Source organism: Rhinoderma darwinii, chromosome 2 (assembly GCF_050947455.1).
Source record: "Rhinoderma darwinii isolate aRhiDar2 chromosome 2, aRhiDar2.hap1, whole genome shotgun sequence".
Classification (NCBI taxonomy): Eukaryota; Metazoa; Chordata; class Amphibia; order Anura; family Rhinodermatidae; genus Rhinoderma; species Rhinoderma darwinii.
The window spans coordinates 318211067-318231290 of record NC_134688.1 but is presented as its reverse complement, the minus strand read 5'-3'; the positions used below and the strand labels follow the sequence as shown (position 1 = coordinate 318231290).

At 41.8% G+C, this 20224-nt stretch overlaps 1 protein-coding gene across 5 annotated transcripts in view; it reads left to right on the top strand.

Annotated features, from left to right (window-relative positions):
• Positions 1–18654, top strand: part of FRS3 (fibroblast growth factor receptor substrate 3) — a 199696-nt gene extending 181042 nt beyond the window's left edge. For all 5 annotated transcript variants that reach the window (XM_075853567.1, XM_075853564.1, XM_075853565.1 and 2 more), the window contains one exon: positions 11812–18654. In XM_075853567.1, the coding sequence (XP_075709682.1) occupies positions 11812–12816 (1005 nt within the window). In that variant the 3' untranslated portion in view covers positions 12817–18654. The remainder of the gene's footprint in view (positions 1–11811) is intronic.
• Positions 18655–20224: the final 1570 nt, after the last annotated feature.

Below are 20224 nucleotides of genomic sequence, written 5' to 3'. Positions count from 1 at the left end.
GGATCAGATGTGAGCATATTAGAAAGTTGTATGGCTTTCTGTTTTATACATAAAATTAAGAAAATAAACCAAATACTCCTTTGGCCCAGTTCACACAGTGCATCTGTATCAGCGCCAAAAACATCCGAAACTGCTTCCCATTGATTTCAATAGGAGGCAAAGGCGTTTCTTTCTTGTGGTGGCTTTTAGCCTCTCGCGTGGTTAAAAAAAAAACAAAAAAAAAAAACGGCATCCTCTTTCTTGCCGCAGCTCTGCCTCTAACCTTCCATTAAAATCAATTGGAGGCAGAGAAAGCGCTTTATGCACCTGCATTTCATGCTTAACTGCTATTTCTTTTCCTCAGTGCTGGCTGCTTATTAGCTCTGCTCCTTTAGGGCAGTGTTATGATCTGTGACTACAGTTGATCTACAGATCCTAAACGGAGTCTGCGGTAGTCTTAACAGACACCTGCTACCTCATGGTATGTTCAGGCTGCTGCTCCCTAGTCCCTACTGCAGCTCTGCCTCCAGCTGCTTTATATAAATACAAGTTTATCAGGGAGTCCGTGGAGAAGAGCAGATTTCTATTTCAGCAATGGCTAAGTTATTATAAAGTACAGATTACTAAAAACATCAGTGAGAGATAATCGGGTAATTGTTACACATTTATTAAGTGAGCCTTAGTAAGGCCCCATGCACACGACCAAATTTTCATCTGTCCATAAATACGGTTCGGTAGCCATCTGTAATTCATCCGTATATACGGAACGGTGTCTGTAAATACGGTCCGTATTTGATCCTACTTTTTTACAATCCGTATATACGGGAGGCTGCAAATGATGTTGCCAACATGTTGTTGCATAGCAACGCTTCCATAAATACGGACGGTTTACAGATGCGTATCCGTAGCCATCCGTATTTACGGAAGTGCCCATAGGCTTCTATGGGATAGTTCGTGCCGTAATTACAGATAAGAATAGGACAGGCTCTATAATTTTATATTTTTCAGCACGCACACCCATCAGTAAAAATCAGGGGCATAGCTAAAGGCTCATGAGCCCTGGTGCAAGAATTCAGCTTGGGCCCTCCCAAACACTACAAGACCTCTGCCGCGCCTATGCCCAGCCGCCTTGCCCAACAGCCCCCATGGATGCCCACACAGTATAATGCTCCCATAGCTGCCTAACACAGTATAATGCCCCCCATACAGTATATACTATAGCTGACCCCATACAGTATAATGCTCCCCCATAGCTGCCCAACACAGTAGAATACCCCCATACCTGTAGCCCCACAGTGCAATTCCCCCATAGCTGCCACCATATCAGTCCCCCTATACAGTATAATGTCCCATAGCAGGCCCCATACAGTATAATGCCCCTCATAGCTGCCCAACACCGTATAATGCCCTTATACGTGCATAATAGAAAAATAATTAAATTACTTACCGATCTCCGTTCCCACGACGTGTAGAGGAGGAGATTCTTCTCCTTTGCCCTCTGTTATGAGTGACTCGGCGCAGACAGGCGCGATGACGACCCTGCATTTCACCTGTCTGTGCCGAGCCGCTAATGGCTCACGGCACAGTGAATGCTGGAGGAAGGAGCCGTGAGCTCCTTGCTCCAGCATTAAATTAAACTCTATTTGCGTACTGGGGATGCAAATACAGTTGGAACCGGGACCTCAGTGAGTGGTTTTCGACCCCCGGAGGTCTTCACACGACCCCCAGTTTGTAATGTATTGTATTGTGCAGTTTGTTTGCGGTGGAGAGGGGGGTTGTAATTTAAAGCCCCCCTTTCCTCTCCACCGCAAACAGACGTACAATACAACACACATACATTATGGGCACCCTCCGCAGCTCACCTGGAGTCCTTCATTCTCTTCTGCACCGGCTCTTCGACAGTGGCTCGAACGCCCCTCAGTCGCATGGTACGCTGAGTGTACCATGTGACTGTGACGTCTACAGGTGCCTGCCCGTAACCAAGAAGTGCCGGCGTCACGGCACATAAAAAATGAGTATTAGCGCGCTGTGTGGCAACGGGGGCCTTGTGAGCCCCCCGGGGTTAGGGGCCCAGTCGCGAGCGCTGCGACCCCTATAGCAACGCCACTGGTAAGAATACTGAAAGGTGTCTGGGGCCAATAAAATGAATGGGTCTGTAATTACGGTCAAAATATATGGTTGTGTGCATGGGACCTAAGGGAGAGTTTGGAGAGTTGCTCTAAGTATTCTGTGTATATATACGACATAATATATATATCAGAAAAAAGGTTGCAGCATTCCAGCTATGACCAGTGAAAAATCTGTCGTTTTATTTGCACATGTTTAACCGCTTCCCGACCGCCCACTGCATATTCATGTCGGCGCTTGCTGGGCTCTGTGCAGCGCCGACGTGAATTCACGGTTGGTGTTAAAAGCACGATCCGGGTGTCTCAGAGTAGCGCTGACACCCGGATCGCGCTGTTAACCCCTGCCTCTGGTCCCGGAGACATGATCGGGACCTAATTGGTTTAGGTCCCGGTCATGTGATCGCAGGGAAAGTTTGTTGCAGGGAAAGGTGCTGCAATCGGTTAAAAGGCAAAACCGGGGACCATACAACAGCCCCCGGGTCTGCCATGCACAGCAGCCTATGAGAACCAGCCGGAGGCCGGTCCTCATAAGCTTCCTGTCAGTGTGACTCTCAGCGTCACACTGACCGTTTATAATACGTTACACTATCTAGGTAGTGTAATGTACTATAGCAGCGATCAGTGCTGCCAGTCTTCAAGTAAAAAATAAAGTAATAGAAGTGTAAAAATAAGTTATTAGGAAAAAAAAAGCATTTTTTTGTTTTTGTAACTTTTATTAGTCTTTTATTATAGGAAAAAAATGAAAATGTTAAAAAAAAAAGCACACATATTTGGTATGACCGCGTTCACAACGACCCAAACTATCATATTATTTTTCCCGCACTGTGAACAGCGCAAAAAAAATAATCAAAAAAATTGTGATTCTGACATTATATTTTTGGAGGGTTGATGACTAAAAAACAGAGTAAAAAGTGATCAAAAAGTCGCATGTACCCTAAAATAATACCAATAAAAACGACAGCCCGTCCCGCAAAAAAACAAGCCCTTACACAGCTTTTTTGACTGAAAAATAAAAAAGTTATGGCTCTCAGAATATGGTGACACAAAAAATAAATAATTTTATCAGTGATTTTATTGCGCAAATGCCACAAAACATAAAAAAAACTATATAAATCTGGTATTGCCGTATTCGTATCAACCTGCAGAATAAAGTAATGTCATTTATAGCGCACGGTGAAAAGTGTAAAAAAAAAAAAAGACAAAAAACATTGTCAGAATTTGTTTTTCTGTCACTTTGCTTGCCCAAAAAAATCTAAAGTGATTAAAAAAAAATCACATGTACCCTAAAATGGTACCAATGAAAACTACAGATTGTCCCGCAACAACTAAGCCCTCGCACAGCTCCTGCGGAGAAAAAAGTTCTGGCTCTCCGAATATAGCGACAAATTGTGCAGTGTCCAAAAGCGGATAATATCGGGCGCCATTTATCAGTGCGACATCGGCCACATAACTGCGGATTATTATTTATTTACCAAATTATTATGCCCTCTTATGTCCTGATGTACTCTGCCCAATTTACACATACCCCCACATCATAAACTGAAATACCAGCAAAACCCCCAAACAGAACCGTTACCAAGCAAACTCTGCACTCCAAAAGCCAAATGGCGCACCCTCCCTCCCTTCTGAGCCCCACAGCGTGATCCAAACACCAGTTTACGTCCACATATAAAATATTTTATATCCGGGGGAACCCGCTCAACATTGTATGAGGTATTTGTCTTCAGTCGCACAAACTGGGCACAACATATTGTGCATTAAAATGGCATATCAGTGGAAAATTTGAGTTTTCACTTTGCACCATCCGCTGCGCATTAACGCGTTCGCGCACCACGACTTAATAGCATGTCGTGGTGCGGGGGGGTTATATATGGAGCGGGCTCATGCGCTGCGCCCGCTCCATATTCTGCAGGTGTCTGCTGTGTATTACAGCTGACACCCGGGACTAATGGACAGGAACAGCAATCGCGCTGTTACAGGAGCCTGTAAAAATATTATACTGCAATACATTAGTACTGCAGTGTATTGTACCAGCGACCTAATGATCGCTCGTTCCAGTCCCCTAAAGGGACTTTTGGGAGGTTTCCACTGTTTTGGTACCTCGGGGGCTCTGCAAATGCGACATGACACCCGAAAACCATTCCCGCTCAATTTGAGCTCCAAAAGCCAAATATTGTTCCTTCCCTTCTGAGTCTTGCCGTGGGTCCAAACAGCAGTTTATTACCACATATGGCGTATTGCTGTAATGAGGACAAATTGCTTTACAAATTTTGGGGTGATTTTTCTCCTTTATTCATTGTAAAAATGAAAAATTTCTATGTTTTTTCAGAAAAAAGTAGATTTTCATTGTAACGGCCTAATTCCACTAAATTCAGCAAAAAAACTGTGGGGTCAAAATGCTAACTATACCCCTAGAAAAATTCCTTGAGGAGTGTAGTCTACAAAATGGGGTCACTTTTGGGGGGTTTCCACCATTTTTGCTCCCTCCAGGGCGTTGCAAACGCGACATGGCACTGAAAACCAATCCAGCACAATCTGCGCTTCAAAATCCAAATGGCGCTACTTCTATTCTGAGCTCTGCCGTGGGGCCAAACAGCAGTTTAGTACCACATATGGGGTATTACTGTAATCGGGAGAAGTAGCTTTACAAGTTTTGGGGTGCTTTTTATTCTTTACTCCTTGCAAATATTTTTTTTTTTAATTTTTCCGAAAAAAAGTAGATTTTCACTTTCACAGGCAAACTCCAATAAATATAGCAGAAGACCTGTGGGGTTAAGATGCTAACTATACCCCTAGATAAATTCCTTGAGGGGTGCAGTTTCCAAAACCGTGTCACTTTTGGGGGATTTCCACTGTTTTGGCACTACAAGACCTCTTCAAACCCGACATGGTGCCTAAAATATATTCTAAAAAAAGGAGGCCAGAAAATCCACTAGTTGCTCCTTTGCTTCTAAGGCCGGTATTTCAGTCCATTATCGCACTACGGCCACATGTGGGATATTTCTAAAAACGGCAGAATCCGGGCAATAAATATTGTGTTGCGTTTCTCTGGTAAAACCTGTGTTACCGAAAAAAATGTATTACAAATGAATTGCAGCAAAAAAAATAAAATTTGTCAATTTTCCCTCTACATTGCTTTAATTCCTGTGAAACGCCTAAAGGGTTAAACTTTCTGAATGCTGTTTTGAATACTTTGAGGGGTGCAGTTTTTAATATGGGGTAATTTATGTGTTCTATCTAGTACATAAGGCCCTCAAAGCCACTTCAGAACTGAACTGGTCCTTGAAAAATAGCCTTTTGAAATTTTCTTGAAAATGTGAGAAATTGCTGGTAAAGTTCTAAGCCTTGTAACGTCCTAGAAAAATAAAATAATGTTCAAAAAACTATGCAAATATAAAGTAGACATATGGAATATGTGAAATAGTAACTATTTTGTGTGGTATTACTATCTGTTTTACAAGCAGACACATTTTAAAATTAGAAAAATCATAATTTTTGCAAATTTTCTCAATTTTGGTGTTTTTTACAAATAAGCAATGAATTTATTGACCAAATTTTTCCACTAATATAAAGTACAATGTCATGAGAACTATCTCAATCGCTTGGATAGGCAAAGCATTCTAGAGTTATTACCATATAAAGTGACACATGTCAGATTTGAAAAAATGGGGCTGGTCCTGAAGGGCCAAAATGAGCTCGGTCTTGAAAGCAAAATGACGTTACAGTTCCACCATGGAACTTTTTTTAAGCGTTTGAAAGAAGTTCCATGGTGGAACTGAAATGTCACTTGGATTTAAACATGGACAAATGAACTCCAGATTTTTCACTGGGCATAGCTGGAGTGCTGCAACCTTTTTTTCTTATATGGTATTCTGAGCTGTGGATTGATCTCTAGCTGCTTTGCACCCACCACTTTATTACATAATGAGTGCTGTTTCAATTGAAGATTTTTGGCCGCATAATATATACATATATTATACATTCAATATCTGTAATTGTTGTATGATTGGTAACACCTTCCGGACTATAAGACACAGGTTTTATCAAGAATAAATCTTTCTAAATAGTCCCTGCGTCTTATATAGTCGGCAGCCAAGGGAACCGGCAGTGCCGGGCGCCCTGACTGCTTCTTACTTAACCCCTTCCTAACCCACGATGTGCTGGCACATCCTGGAGAGGGTATGAGGTTTGGAGCGGAGCGGGTTCACGCGTTGAGCTCGCTCCATACACTGCAGGTGTCAGCTGTGTTTTACAGCTGACACGCTACTCTAATGGCCAGGAACAGCGATGGCGCTGTTCCTTGCCATTTAACTAGTTAAATGCTGCGGTCAATAGCGAGTGCGCCATTTTACAGGAGTCTTCCAATGAAGGACATTTATGACCTATCCACAGGTTAGGTCATAAATGTTAGATGCGGGTCCCACCTCTGGGGCCTGCATCTATCTCTAGAACAGGGCCCCCTATGCCCTGTTCTATCTTGCTTTGCTCTGCTATCTCCCGGCCACTTCCTTGTTAGGTGGTCGGGATTTATGGAAACAGCCGAGTGCTCGCTAAGCTATGCTGTTTCCGTAACTTCCATAGAAGTGAATGGGAGTTAAGAAAACCGCTTAGCACCGCGAGCTATGCTGTTTCCGGAACTCGGTAGCTACGAAAGCAGCGTACATAGTCGAGTTATGGAAACGGCTATGGAAATCAAGTTATCGAGTTATGGAAAGTGTAGCTGTACTATACTATTCAGTTCTATTGGAGTTACGAAAACAGTCGTTATTGAAACCGCGTGGCTCAGCGAGTTACTGTTTCCGTAACTCATCCATGTATTCCAGTGTATTGTACCAGCGATCTAATCGCTGGTTCAAGTCCCTTAGGGGGAACTAAAAAAATGTGTCAAAAAAAGTTTAGATACATTTGACATGTTTTTATTTGTTTATTCCCCAAGCACAATGTAAAAAATAAAATTGGTATCGCTGCGTCCGTAAAAGTCCGAACTTTATATAGCACTTTGTATAGCATTACTTAACTTGCATGGTGAACGACGTAAAAAATAAAACCCCAGAATTGTTTTTAGGTCACCTTAAAACGAATGAAATAAAAAGTGCTAAAAAAATTGTATGTACCAAAAAATGGTGCCAAAAAAAAAATACAGCCCCTCCCGCAAAAAATAAGCCCTCAGGCCTCATGCACACGCCCGTAATAACGGGCCCATAGACTTCTATTTGCCATGGGTACCTTCCCGTTTGCTTACGGGAAGGTGCCAGTGCTGTTGAAAAATACAGAATGTCCTTTTTCAGGCCGTAATAACGGCACGGGCAGGCCCATAGAAGTCTATGGGGCTCCCTTAATTATGGGTGGCTACGTGTGTCCCCTGACGTCGCCTAGCAACGCTCCCGTAATTACAGGTGCATAGTCACTGTCCAGGGTGCTGAAAGAGTTAATCGAGCGGCATTAACTCAGCACCCGGGACAGTGACTACCGCTGGAGTTAATAGTTTTAAAAGTTAACTTACCCAGAACTCCCTTCTTCCTCCAGTCCGGTCTCCTGGGATGACGTTTCAGCCCATGTGACGGCTGAAGCAAATCACTGGCTGCAGCGGTCACATGGACTGCCACGTCATCCAGGGAGGTCGGACTGTATGTCAAGAGAGGGATGCGTCACCAAGACAACGGCCGGGTATGTATGAATTTCTTTTACTTTTACTGCGGAAAGGGCTGTCCCTTCTCTTTATCCTGCACTTGTAGAGAGAAGGGGCTGCCGATTAGTGCTGTGCAATTTTGCAGCGAAAACGTGCCCGTAAATACGGGTGGAATACGGGTGACACCGGACCCGTATTTACAGGCACGGGTCCGTAAATACTGGTGCAATACGGGTCAAATACGTGTGACCAAGGACCCGTATTTATGGGAGGACAAAAATAAGTGCATGAGGCCTTACACTGCTCAAACGATGAAAAAATATAAACTTTATCGCTCTCAGAATAGTAGTATATTCGTAAATAGAAATAACTATTAGTCAATTATTTTCCTATTTTCTGTTGTCTAAAACCTGGGAGCGTCTTATAGTCTGAGAAATACGGTACTTACATCATAGCTTGGTAGAGGAAGTATGAAGCGGGTACACGGGTTGAGCCCACTCCATACAATCGGGGTGTCAGCTGTATGATACAGCCAACACTTCACTGTAACTAACCGAAGCCAGCTCGTTTAACCCCTTAGATGCCGTGGTCAAAAGGACTAATAAAGTTGTGCGGTTTTTTGTTTTGTGAATGAAAAATTTCCCCCTACAGCATTGAAATAAAATAAGCAAAATTGGTATCGCCGGGTCCATAAAAGGCTAAACTGTTATAATATTATTTCATCTTTACAGTAAACGCAGTAAAAAAATAAATTTTAAACTGCCAGATTTGCCTTTTTTTGTTTAACTAATTTCCCTCAAATTTTTTAATAAAGTGATCAAAAACTCATGTGCCCCAAAATTGCACTATTAAAAACAAAAGCTCGCTCTGCAAAAAAGACACCTTCATACTGCTAAATCGACGGAAAAATAAAAAAGTTGAGGCTCTTAGAAATTCCGCAGCATTTACAGTAGAAGCAAAGTGGATGAGATTTAGAAAATCCCATACCCTCGCTGCGGAAATAAAACGCAGCGTAAATGTTAATAAATTGACATGCTGTGCAGAATTTAATTCTGCAGCATGTCAATTTATGCTTCGTTTTTATTGATTTTTCTGTTACAAGTTTTCCCCATTGAATTCAATGGAGATGCAAAACCTGCAACAAAAAGCCAAGTCCCGCGACTTTTGCTGCGTAATCGCAGCAATTACGCTGCAAAAATCGCAACTCCGAAAAAAATCATACTTACCCAGAACGCCCTCCTTCTTCCTGCAGTCCGACCTCCTGGGATGACGTTTTAAGCAGCTTCAAATGGCCTGCAACGTCCTCGCAGGTTTGCGCAGAGACGACGGAGGGTGAGTGCTTTCTTCCGCAACTGAAATTTCTTTCGAAAAATCATACCACATTGTGGTGCGGTTCTTTGGACTGAATGTACTGCAGGTTCCAGGTCAGGCACGCTGCGTGATTTTTACGCAGCGTATCCTACCCCTGGGAACCCGGCCTTAAAGGGGTAGTACAGGATTAGAAAAACATGGCTGCTTTCTTACAGAAATTAGAGGCACACCTATCCACAGGCTGTATGTGGTATTTCAGCTAATTTCCCTTGAAGTGAGTGGGGCTAAGCTGCAATACCACACACAACCGGTGAACATGTGCTTTTTTTTTTTTTTCCAGGTCGGACACGCTGTTTGATTTTTACACAGCGTATGCGACCCGTGGGAACCCGGCCTTAGGCCCCATGCACACGACCGTATTTTTGTCCACCCGTAAATAGTGGCGTAAATACAGGTCCTTGTTCACACCTATTCGACCCGTATTGCACAAGTATTTACGGACTCGTGCCTGTAAATACGGGTCCGGTGTCGCTCGTACTCCACCCATATTTACGGCCACGTTTTCGCTGAAAAATTACACTGCAGTAATCGGCAGCCCCTTCTCTCCATCAGTGCAGGATAGAGAGAAGGGACAGCCCTTTCCGTAGTAAAATAAATTCATACTTAGCCGGCCGTTGTCTTGGTGACGAGTCCCTCTCGACATCCAGCCCGACCTCCCTGGATGACGCGCAGTCCATGTGACCGCTGCAGCCAGTGATTGGCATGTGATTGGCTGCAGCGGTCACATGGGCTGTAACGTCAACCCAGGAGGCCGGACTGGAGGAAGAAGCAGGGAGTTCTGGGTAAGTATGAAGGCCCTTTTTTTTTTCTTTTTTTTTTTTTTTTTTTACAGCTTTATCTATACTGTGATCGGTAGCCACTGTCCCTGGTGCTGAAAGAGTTACTGCCGATCGTTTAACTTTCAGCACCCTGGACAGTGACTATACACGGACGTCGCCTAGCAATGCTCCCGTAATTACGGGTGCACACACGTAGTCATCCGTAATTACGGGAGCCCCATAGACTTCTATGGGCCTGCCCGTGCCGTAATTACGGCCTGAAATAGGACATGTTCTATATTTTTCAACGGCACGGGCACCTTCCCGTAAGCATACGGGGAGGTACCCGTGGCCAATAGAAGTCTATGGGCCCGTAATTACGGCCTGTAATTACGGGAGTTTGTATGGTCGTGTGCATGGGACCTGAGAATGTGGCGACATGTTTTTTTTTTGTGTGTTGTTTTTTTTTTGGTTCTTTTTTCTCTCCATTCCACCCCACAAAGATTTTTTTTCTTCCCGTTTCCTAGTACATTATATGGCACAATAAATGGTGCCATGAAAAACTGCAACTCGTCACGCAAAAATCAAGCCCTTATACGGCTTTATTGATGGAAAAATAAAAAAGTTTTTGCTCTTGGAAGGTAAGGAGGAAAAAATAAATTAAATTTTGTATTTAACCCCTTCCCGTCGCAACTACTTTTCAATTTCCTGAATATATTGACTTTTTTAATAGGGTTACAACATATTGGTGTGGTTTTTCAAGAAAGCACTCCTCTTTCCCCCTCCGTTTTCTCTACGCGTAGTCCGGCCTCCTGCGATGAAGTTTCAAGCAATGTGACGCTGCAGCCTGCAATTACGACGTAAAAGTCGCAACACTTGGCTTTTTGTCGCGGGTTTTGCATCCCCATTGAACTCAAAAACATAGCATAAATTTACATCCTGCGGAATTAAAAGCTGCACTGCAGATCAATTTATTAAGGTTTATGCTGCGTTTTTTCCCCGCAGGTTCTACTGTAAATGCTGCGGAATCTCCGCACACCATTCCGTTGTGGGAATTCTGCAGCGTTTACGCTACATGGGAACCTGGCCCAATGGGTTAACACTGTAAGCACAGTGATCAGCGCGGATTGTGTTGCTGACAAATGGAAGGGGCTCCCTTTGTCATGTCCGCATCAGCATCTAATTTGGTAGAGCTGATAGTTTGGGGCTAGGGCTACACAGGTCATTGCAGTGTCGCAATGGCTGCTTTTCAGTAATGAAATGTGGCTGCATTGCGACCGTCGGCGTGCACGACTGTGACAGGACAGTTGCAAGTAATCCATGAAGTTTGGATCTCTTGCTATTGTCCGTTTGCTGCAATCCGCACGTCGCGTTAACCTTTAGTTGCCAATGCAGGCAGCGTGGCAGCGATTTTTGGATGTGCGACCTGTGTGCACACGCACTCACGAGGTTGTTAGTGCATCTCATAGATGGTCTTACATTCTGGGATTTGTGATCACACATGCTTCTATCAATTCACACTGCATACTGACATGAGCTGCACAGTAGACACTACATGCTGTTTGTCTGAACTGCAATACCAGACACAATCCAAGGACAGACCCGGCGCTGTTTCTGGGGGGAAAAAAAAATGCAAATAACTTTTTCTAATCCTAGACAACCCATTTAAGACTTAATGCGTTATTTGTTTTGTTTTTGTTGCAAGTGTCACCTATTGATGAGCATTTCTCCCTGGCTAAACACTTGCATGCATCATTTTGTCCGTGCATTACCCTGACATGTTGTACTTTGTCATGATACCATTTTACCATATACTGTTTTATTACTACTTTGAATGTTTTGTCTTTTTTTTTTTTCACATTAATGTTGCAGCTTGAATTAAAGAATTTGTCGTAAATTAAGTAATATCTTCTCGTAAATTGTATTTTTTATATTTTTTCTTCTTCAGTCTCATACCTATGTGAATACGGCCAGTGGGGAAGAGGAAATGGGTGGCCGCCATTGCATGCACTCCTTGCCTGAGGCACATATGCCATACCATGATCAGCCAAGGCATATGCTAGGCTCAGGTTGTTCCATTGAAGAGCGAAATCCACAAGTATTTTTGCAACCTGGTGAAGTGAAGTTTGTACTTGGTCCAGCACCAGCCTACAGACGACTGCCTCTGAGGGGAGACAGCTTTTGTCGGCACCATAGGGATTGTCAGGGCCATGTCTGTGCTGGAGAGAGAGAGCACTTGCCCCCGCATAACAACAATAATGAGTGCAAGGATCAGTGGGGTTCACACAAGTGTGCCTATGAAAATATCAATGGCTTAGTACCATCAGGAAGTATTGCTCTACGACGAGGTACTGCAAGCAGGAGTCTCAAATTGTCAACTGAGGGGCTGCCATACAGCAGTTGTTCACATCGCAGGACGGCAATGTTACACTACGAGAACCTACCCCCACTACCTCCTGTTTGGGAATGTCAGTCCCTGCAACATGATGAAGAGGAGGAGGAGGAGGAGGATGATGAAGAAGATGATTCCACTGATGCTATGACACCTTCTCTTAATGGATACCATGATGACCCTGTGCAAAACTACATGAATGCTGAGAACGTCACTGCTTGTGGTGGGCATCATCATCATCATCATCATCGACCAGACTGCCAACCACGCAGGAGCTGTCCACCCAATGTGTTCAACTTTGATTTCAGAAGGCCACACCCAGAGCAGAGGCAACTCAATTATATCCAAGTGGAGCTGGAGGGGAAGAATGAAGGAAAAGGGAGGCAGATTCCTCAGATCACCTGTACGCCTGCTCCAAATCACCTAGGGCGCCGCGCAGACTCTTATGCGGTCATTGACCTTAAAAAGACAGCTGCGATGTCCAGCCTACAGAGAGCCATGCCCCGAGATGATGGCACCTCTAGAAAAACACGACACAACAGCACGGACCTTCCCCTGTAAAAGCTGCTTGTCCTAACCACATCTTCTGATCTTTTCTTAAAGCCATCCTTGCAGCTGTAACCTTGGCTTTTATTTGATTTTCACATTAGATGACTGACTTGTTTTCTAGCCTCTTCAGCTCCTTCTTTGCCCTCTGCAGTGCAAACTTTCCTAAACTCCATAAAATGTGAAAGCTAGCTTTCCAGAATGGGATAAAAAAAAAATACCATTCGTGGCTGCCTCAGAATACGGTTTGGTTTATTTTGTGCACTTTGGCTTGGTTAACCCATGACTGGACAGTAAAGCCTGTGCTGGCATCTTGATAAATGCTCTTTTTTATTTATTTTTTTATTATTTATTACTGTTGCTTTTGTAGATAAAAAAAAAAAATTCATTGCAGATTAACTTATTTTTTTTTTTCTATTTATTTTTATAAACATTCCATGCCTTATTGTGCCCTACGGAATTATTTAGCCCTGCTTCAGAGCAGATACATAAGGTTGCTTTTCCTGACCAATGTGCATTACTGGTTTGGACCTTGTTCCTCTTCTGATACCGCCAGAACATTAGCATGTACAGAGTAGAAAATGCATAAACCCTTCTTTTTTTGCAGGTGATATTATTGATATGATGGGCCTTTTTTATGGGGGGGCGATAATATATATTATAGAGTGAAAGATAAGGGGCTTAGGGAAAAACTATTTCAAAGACTGAAGGATACTTCGGGTATGTGCACACACAAAATAAAAAACGTCTCAAAATACGGAGCTTGTTTCAAGGGAAAACATCTGATTTTCAGACGTTTTTTTAAGCCACTAGCGATTTTCGCTCTGTTTTTTACGGTCAATTTTTGGAGCTGTTTTTCTGTAGAGTATGAAAAACGGCTCTAAAAATGGCTGAAGAAGTGACCTGCACTTCTTTTTTGCGGCCGTTTTGAGAAATGACCGCATAAAAAAACGGCCCGTCGGAACAGAATGCTGTTTTTCCCTTTTGAAATCAATGGGAAGATGTTTGGAGGGGTTCTGCATCCGATTTTTCATCCGTTTTTTGGGACGTTTACGGGCTGAAAACGCTGTGTGTGCACATACCCTTACAGGGAAATTTGAACAAGCCCTATGTTTTATGCATTTACTTGAATGAAAAGTGCCAAATGTTCTACCTGTGCCATGATGAAAATACACACACATTCCTTTAATCCGGCACTCTTAGCAGATTTTTAGAACCATTTCAATGCTCATCCTTTAGACAACTGGGAATATATGAAGCTCTTATGTTACTGCGCAGCTGGAGTTGGATCTTAAAAACATGCTGCAGTACTTTAAGATTAATTTGTACATGTTAAAATAAATATTAGTAGGCAGAAGTGTGACCTAAATGTCTCGCGAGAGTGCAGGTGTTTACAAAAAAGGATCTTTTAGGTTTATGTATTTAGCACCGAAAACAAGTTGATGATCGGTTAGCAAATCATTCTGCATGTATAAAGCTTTTTATTTTTTTTGTAATGGAGACCAAGGCAAGATGGAAAGTACTGTAAATCTATAGATGTCTGAGCAGCTTAGGTTGATGGAATAGCAGTGGTAATGGATATAGTCTTGGAGTTTTCTTTCCTTTTTTTTCCGTTTTGTGACAGATCACGAGATCTTTTGGCTTATGGTGTTTTGCTCACGGAACCATACCATGACACCGGCGTGAATAGGGTCTTATTAAAAATGCTGAAACTTTTCATCAGGAGTGAAATCAAAAGGAAGCAGAGGTGAAATTTTTACATATTAATTCCTTCATGCCAAAGCAGCATTAAAGTAAAGGTGAAGTTGAGGATGGATGAATTCTAAAGCTCCTTCTCACATTGAAATATATTGGTTCAGCTCATTTCACCAAAGCAGTAGGTTTTGCTGGCCATAGGTGGATATGCTCTGCAGTTATCCATGAAAAGGACAGCTTTGCTGCTGTCCGGCTATTCTTGACCTACTTTCCCTACCATGGTTAAAGTGTGTCATTTATTTTATCGAAGGAACCAGCAGCATCAATGATTTTCAGATTTTTCCAAATGTTATGGGTATGATATTTTAATTTTCTTTAACATAGAGGCCTGTTACGCCAGATACCCCCCCCCCCCCCCCCCACCACACACACGTAATAATATTGCTTACCTACTGCTGCCATTAGGTGGCCTACTTCTATGGGATTCTTAATGAGGTCAACAGAAGAAGTTTAGTTATACTCAAATTGGCCGCCTAGTGTGGCAACATACAGCTGATTTATCTGTGTATTAGAACAGCGTTTTGTCCTACACAAATGCACCGCCATATGTGGACAGTCCGTAAAGTGGTTAGCAGTCTTGCTAATATTACCCTGGCTTTAATACAGAACAGGCAGATTTAAGAAGTTCCTGCATTGCTTTAGTCCTTGGAGCTTTTCAATCTCCAACATATTGGCTTCATGTCTTCCATCTTCATCGGCACACAAACTAGAATTGTTATCCAGTGTTCTTCATTTTGAAGCTTTTTTTAAAGGGACCATTGAGAATGGTGTCTGGAAGTCCATCTGAGAACACCGGTGTTGCTCAAATGTTGACTTATTCCGTAAACTACTTGTACACTTAATCATGCTGGAATATGTTTGACTTCCATTTTGAAATACCTTTTATGTTTTTTTTGTATTCCAGAAATGTCCACAAATGGTATTTTGTTCCTTTAAATTCCTTTGTCACAATTGGTAGATCATAAGGTGGTCAACATAACCTCTTTTGAGTGTGGGTTTTCTCAACTTCCTAGCCTCTTGATTTTCAGAACATGGGGAACGCTCAGTGACATTCTGTTCTACCACAAGTTGTTTTGCTGACCTTGAAAGGAATACTAAAACTCCATTGGGGCAGATTTACTAAGCTGTGTAAGATATAAACATCATAAACTTAGACCAGCCAGACAGAAGATGTGCCAAATTTAACAGTGACGCTATGCTTTTGCGTGTCTTGTTAGACACTCTTCTCTTCCACATACCACCTTTTTGGTTGGTTTTAGTTTTTTGGGGGTTTTCTTGCACGTTTTGGTGCGTTTTAAGACTTTTTGTGTAACTTTTGAAAAGTGTCTAGTGAGCCTCAAACATCTGTTCTTTTTTGCGCATTTGCTTCATAAAACCTGATGCACTGTATTTTTGTGCATTTTACAATAAGGTCTTGACGCAATCCCAGTAGTAAGTCTGCCCCAGTATGTCTTATATGTTTTTAATGTGCAGTTGAGTAAAGCATGTTGGTATCTGACAACCGCTACTTTAGGCTGACACTAGTGTTCCTCGATGGGATTATCTTGCAGAACTCCATTCTGAAAATCCCCAGAAAGCTTTATATTGTGAAAATGACTTTTTTTTCCCTGTAAACTTCAATTACATTAGCTGCTGACTTTAGTGTCCCTTTAAAACACAGCTTCTGTTCTCCTCAGAACAACTGGTCAACAACTCCATAACTCTGGATATGCTCTTCTGCTCCACTCATCCCTTCCAATCCTATCCTCTGCAATGTCGAGTTCTTGGTTATCACAGTTTTTGGGTATAAATTGCATTTTGGGCTATTTTACAGATTTGCAAACTATTTTGTGCCGAATTAAAGGAAGCTCACTGTGTATGGATGTATCCTTCAAATTACGTACTGTTAGGCCTCATGCACACGACCGTATTTTTTCCCACCCGTAAATACTGGCGTAAATACGGGTCCGGTGTCACACGTATTCCACCCGTTTTGCACCAGTATTTACGAACCCGTGCCCGTAAATATGGGTCCGGTGTCACCCGTATTCCACCCGTATTTACGGGCACGTTTTTGGCGGCAAAATAGCACTGCACTAATCGGCAGCCCCTTCTCTCAATCAGTGCAGGATAGAGAGAAGGGACAGCCTTTTCTGTAATAAAAGTTAAAGAAATTCATACTTACCCGGCCGTTGTCTTGGTGACGCGTCCCTCTCTTCACATCCAGCCCGACATCCCTGGATGACGCGGCAGTCCATGTGACCGCTGCAGCCTGTGATTGACCTGAGATTGGCTGCAGCGGTCACATGGCCTGAAACATCATCCAGGACGTCGGGCCGGATGTCGAGAGGGATGCGTCACCAAGGCAACGGGCGGGAGACCGGACTGGAGGAAGCAGGAAGTTGTCGGTAAGTATGAAAGTCTTTTATTTTTATTTTTTACAGGTTTATACTGATCGGTAGTCACTGTCCAGGGTGCTGAAAGAGTTACTGCCGATCAGTTAACTCTTTCAGCTCCCTGGACAGTGACTATTTACTGACGTCGCTTAGCAACGCTGCCGTAATGACGGGTGCACACATGTAGCCACCCGTCATTACGAGAGCTCCATAGACTTCTATGGACTGTCTGTGCCGTTATTACGGCCTGAAATAGCACATGTTCTATCTTTTTCAACGGCACGGGCACCTTCCCGTGAGAAAACGGGTAGGCACCCGTCGCCAATAGAAGTCTATGAGCCCGGGAGTTTTTACGGTCGTGTGCATGAGGCCTAACTCTAATTCTTTATCCGTTTGTTAAAGCCCCATAGGTAAATAAAATATAAATGGAGTATGTGGTGTAACCACTACTAGAACACTGTAGGTCACAGTAGACTTATACTTAGTGTTAACCTGTTAGAAGCGTTGTGAGGTAAATGTAATTCGAATTGAAGTTATGATTTATTTCATAGGAGGCCATGATTTACTACATTATTAGGGAATTAAAATATATAGCGTTTGCAAGACTTCCTCCAACATCAAGATTTAGCCAAACAATGGACAGAAAAAGCCTTTTATGCACTAAATATAAATACAGGATGTTTTTGCTGTGTGTTGAATAATGCTATTATTTTTGTGTGTGTTTTTATGTTGGGTGCTGCTTAATTTTGGTTACCCTTTTTTACTTGTGAATTATGTAGCATACCAAATTTGGCAGTTGCTGCTATGTTTTTGTTATCTGCTATGTACTGACCATCTCTGTCTGTGACAGTTTAGATGTGTTGTCTTATCACACATCGCACATATCACACAATTTTGTTTACTTCTATTTGTCTTGCATAGGATTTACATGTTATAAATAATGGTCTGTTGCTGACTGTTTACACTGATGTCAAAATACTATTTTTATCTTGTTACACTTATATTTTATTGTACTCACAAGTTTCACGAATAAGTATTTCCATAACACCATTTCAATTCAGTATGTTGTAGGTGTCATGTTTGTATGATATAATATATATACTTTTAACAGGTTCATTGTGCAAGCAAAAGTAATGTGACCATCTATAAGTATAGTAATTTTACTGATGTACAATACTTCCATTGCATTTGCCATTATAAACAGAATAAGTTCATTTTGCTGATGTCATGGAAATTTAGCGCACTTTAACAGGAGCTGTAAAACAGCTGTTTGAAACAGGAAAGGGAAAAATATAACAATAGTAACTAGTTGGAAAAGTTTCTTTTAAATATTAAAGTTTAATAATGTTAAGTTATTGTGGCATAACATTTTAATATGTGCTGTGAGCAGTTTCTAATCTTCGTATTGTGGTTGTTTCCACTATGGGATAAAAGGGTTTTTGTGATAGAACAGACAAGACAATACATGCAACTTTTACAACTGGCCTGTCTGACAGGTGTGACTGTCTGGCTGCTAAAAGACAACTTCTAATTTAACAGTCAGAGAGCCACAGGTTGCAATACCCCACATTAAGATGTTTTGTTTTTTTTTTGTTTGTTTTTTTTATGAACAGAGTACAGTTCTAAAGATGTTGTAACTTTTAAAAATGGTACAATTGCCTTTTGCTTGCCATGTGTTCAAATGAAAATAAAATTATAATTTTTTTTTTGTTTTCTCCCTTCACTTGGGTGGTTCTGTCCTCTTTATTAAGGAAAAGCATGAATGTTTTTGGTATCCTGGTATTTTGGGTTATAAGCTTTAAAATACTACTGGATTCTGTAGCTTGGTCAAGACTATTTGGAGACTAAAGCTCAACAGGTTTCCTAAAAACCATACTTGCTTTCTTTTATGTGTAGGTTAAAGAGGCTCTGTCACCAGATTATAAATGCCCTATCTCCTACATAATCTGATCGGCGCTGTAATATAGATAACAGCAGTCATTTTTATTTTGGAAAACGATCATTTTTTAGCAAGCTATGAGCAATTTTAGATTTATGCTAATTCGTTTCTTAATAGACAACTGGGCGTGTTTTTACTATTTACCAACTGGGTGTTGTACAGAGGAGTGTATGAGGCTGACCAATCAGAGACCAATCAGTGTCATACACTTCTCATTGTTCCAGCCCAACTTCTTTCACTGCACAATCATGCTGTAACAATTGGCTGGAACAATGAGAAGTGTATGACGCTGATTGGTCAGCCTCATACACTCCTCTGTACAACGCCCAGTTGGTAAGAAACTAATTAGCATAAATCTAAAATTGCTCATAACTTGCTAAAAAATGATTGTTTTTCAAGATAAAAACCACTGTTATCTACATTACCGCGCCGATCACATTATGTAGCAGATAGGGCACTTATAATCTGGTGACAGAGCCTCTTTAATTTAAACAAAAAAAATAAATTTATGTTTCAGTGTTAGTGGTCCCCAACTTGTGGCTTGGGAGCCACATGTGGTTCTTGACCTCCAGTTGTGTGGCTCGCAATAGATTCCCTGAGTTATGACCATATGCATTGGCTACAATAAGATTTTCAAATTTACTATAATGAAGACATATCCTAACCTCTGAACTGTGCCAATTTGGATGGTATAATACACATTTTCTTCTGTATGTACCACTTAAAACATGCAATACTACTTGTACCAATTTCTTCACTTCCGCCACATGATTTTCTAATGTGGCTTGCGACCACCACTCCAAGTCTAATGTGGCTCACTAGGTCCAAAAGGTTGGTTGATCTGTTTGAATATGTACAAGTAAATAAACACATTTGCAGCCAAGTGCTGCACTGAAATTGCCGTAGGTTGCTGCTGGAACCAGTCAACAGCTGGAGATGTTGGCTCAGTAGCCAGCAGAATTCTGAATGCAGTTATAGATGAGAATGGCCTATAAGACCACATCTAACCCTGTAGAAGATAAGGAATGTCTTTGCAAAGTCGACATGTGTGTGTATGTGTAATATATATATATATATATATATATATATATATATATATATATATATATATATATATATATATATTTAGTGAAGAACATTGCAAAAAACTGCCTGCTGTTTTTGAAAAATTCCTTTCAATAAACACGTCGGTGTTTGAAATGATATTCCTCATACTTGGAATATTCTAAGACCAATTCTTTCATCCACATCATAATCTGTAGAAATGCAGCAGGGACTTGAAGTATTTGTGCTTTTTTTTGGGGGGGAGGGGGGTGGTGGGGCTTTCGGAATCCTAGTTAACAGGAAAAAGTTA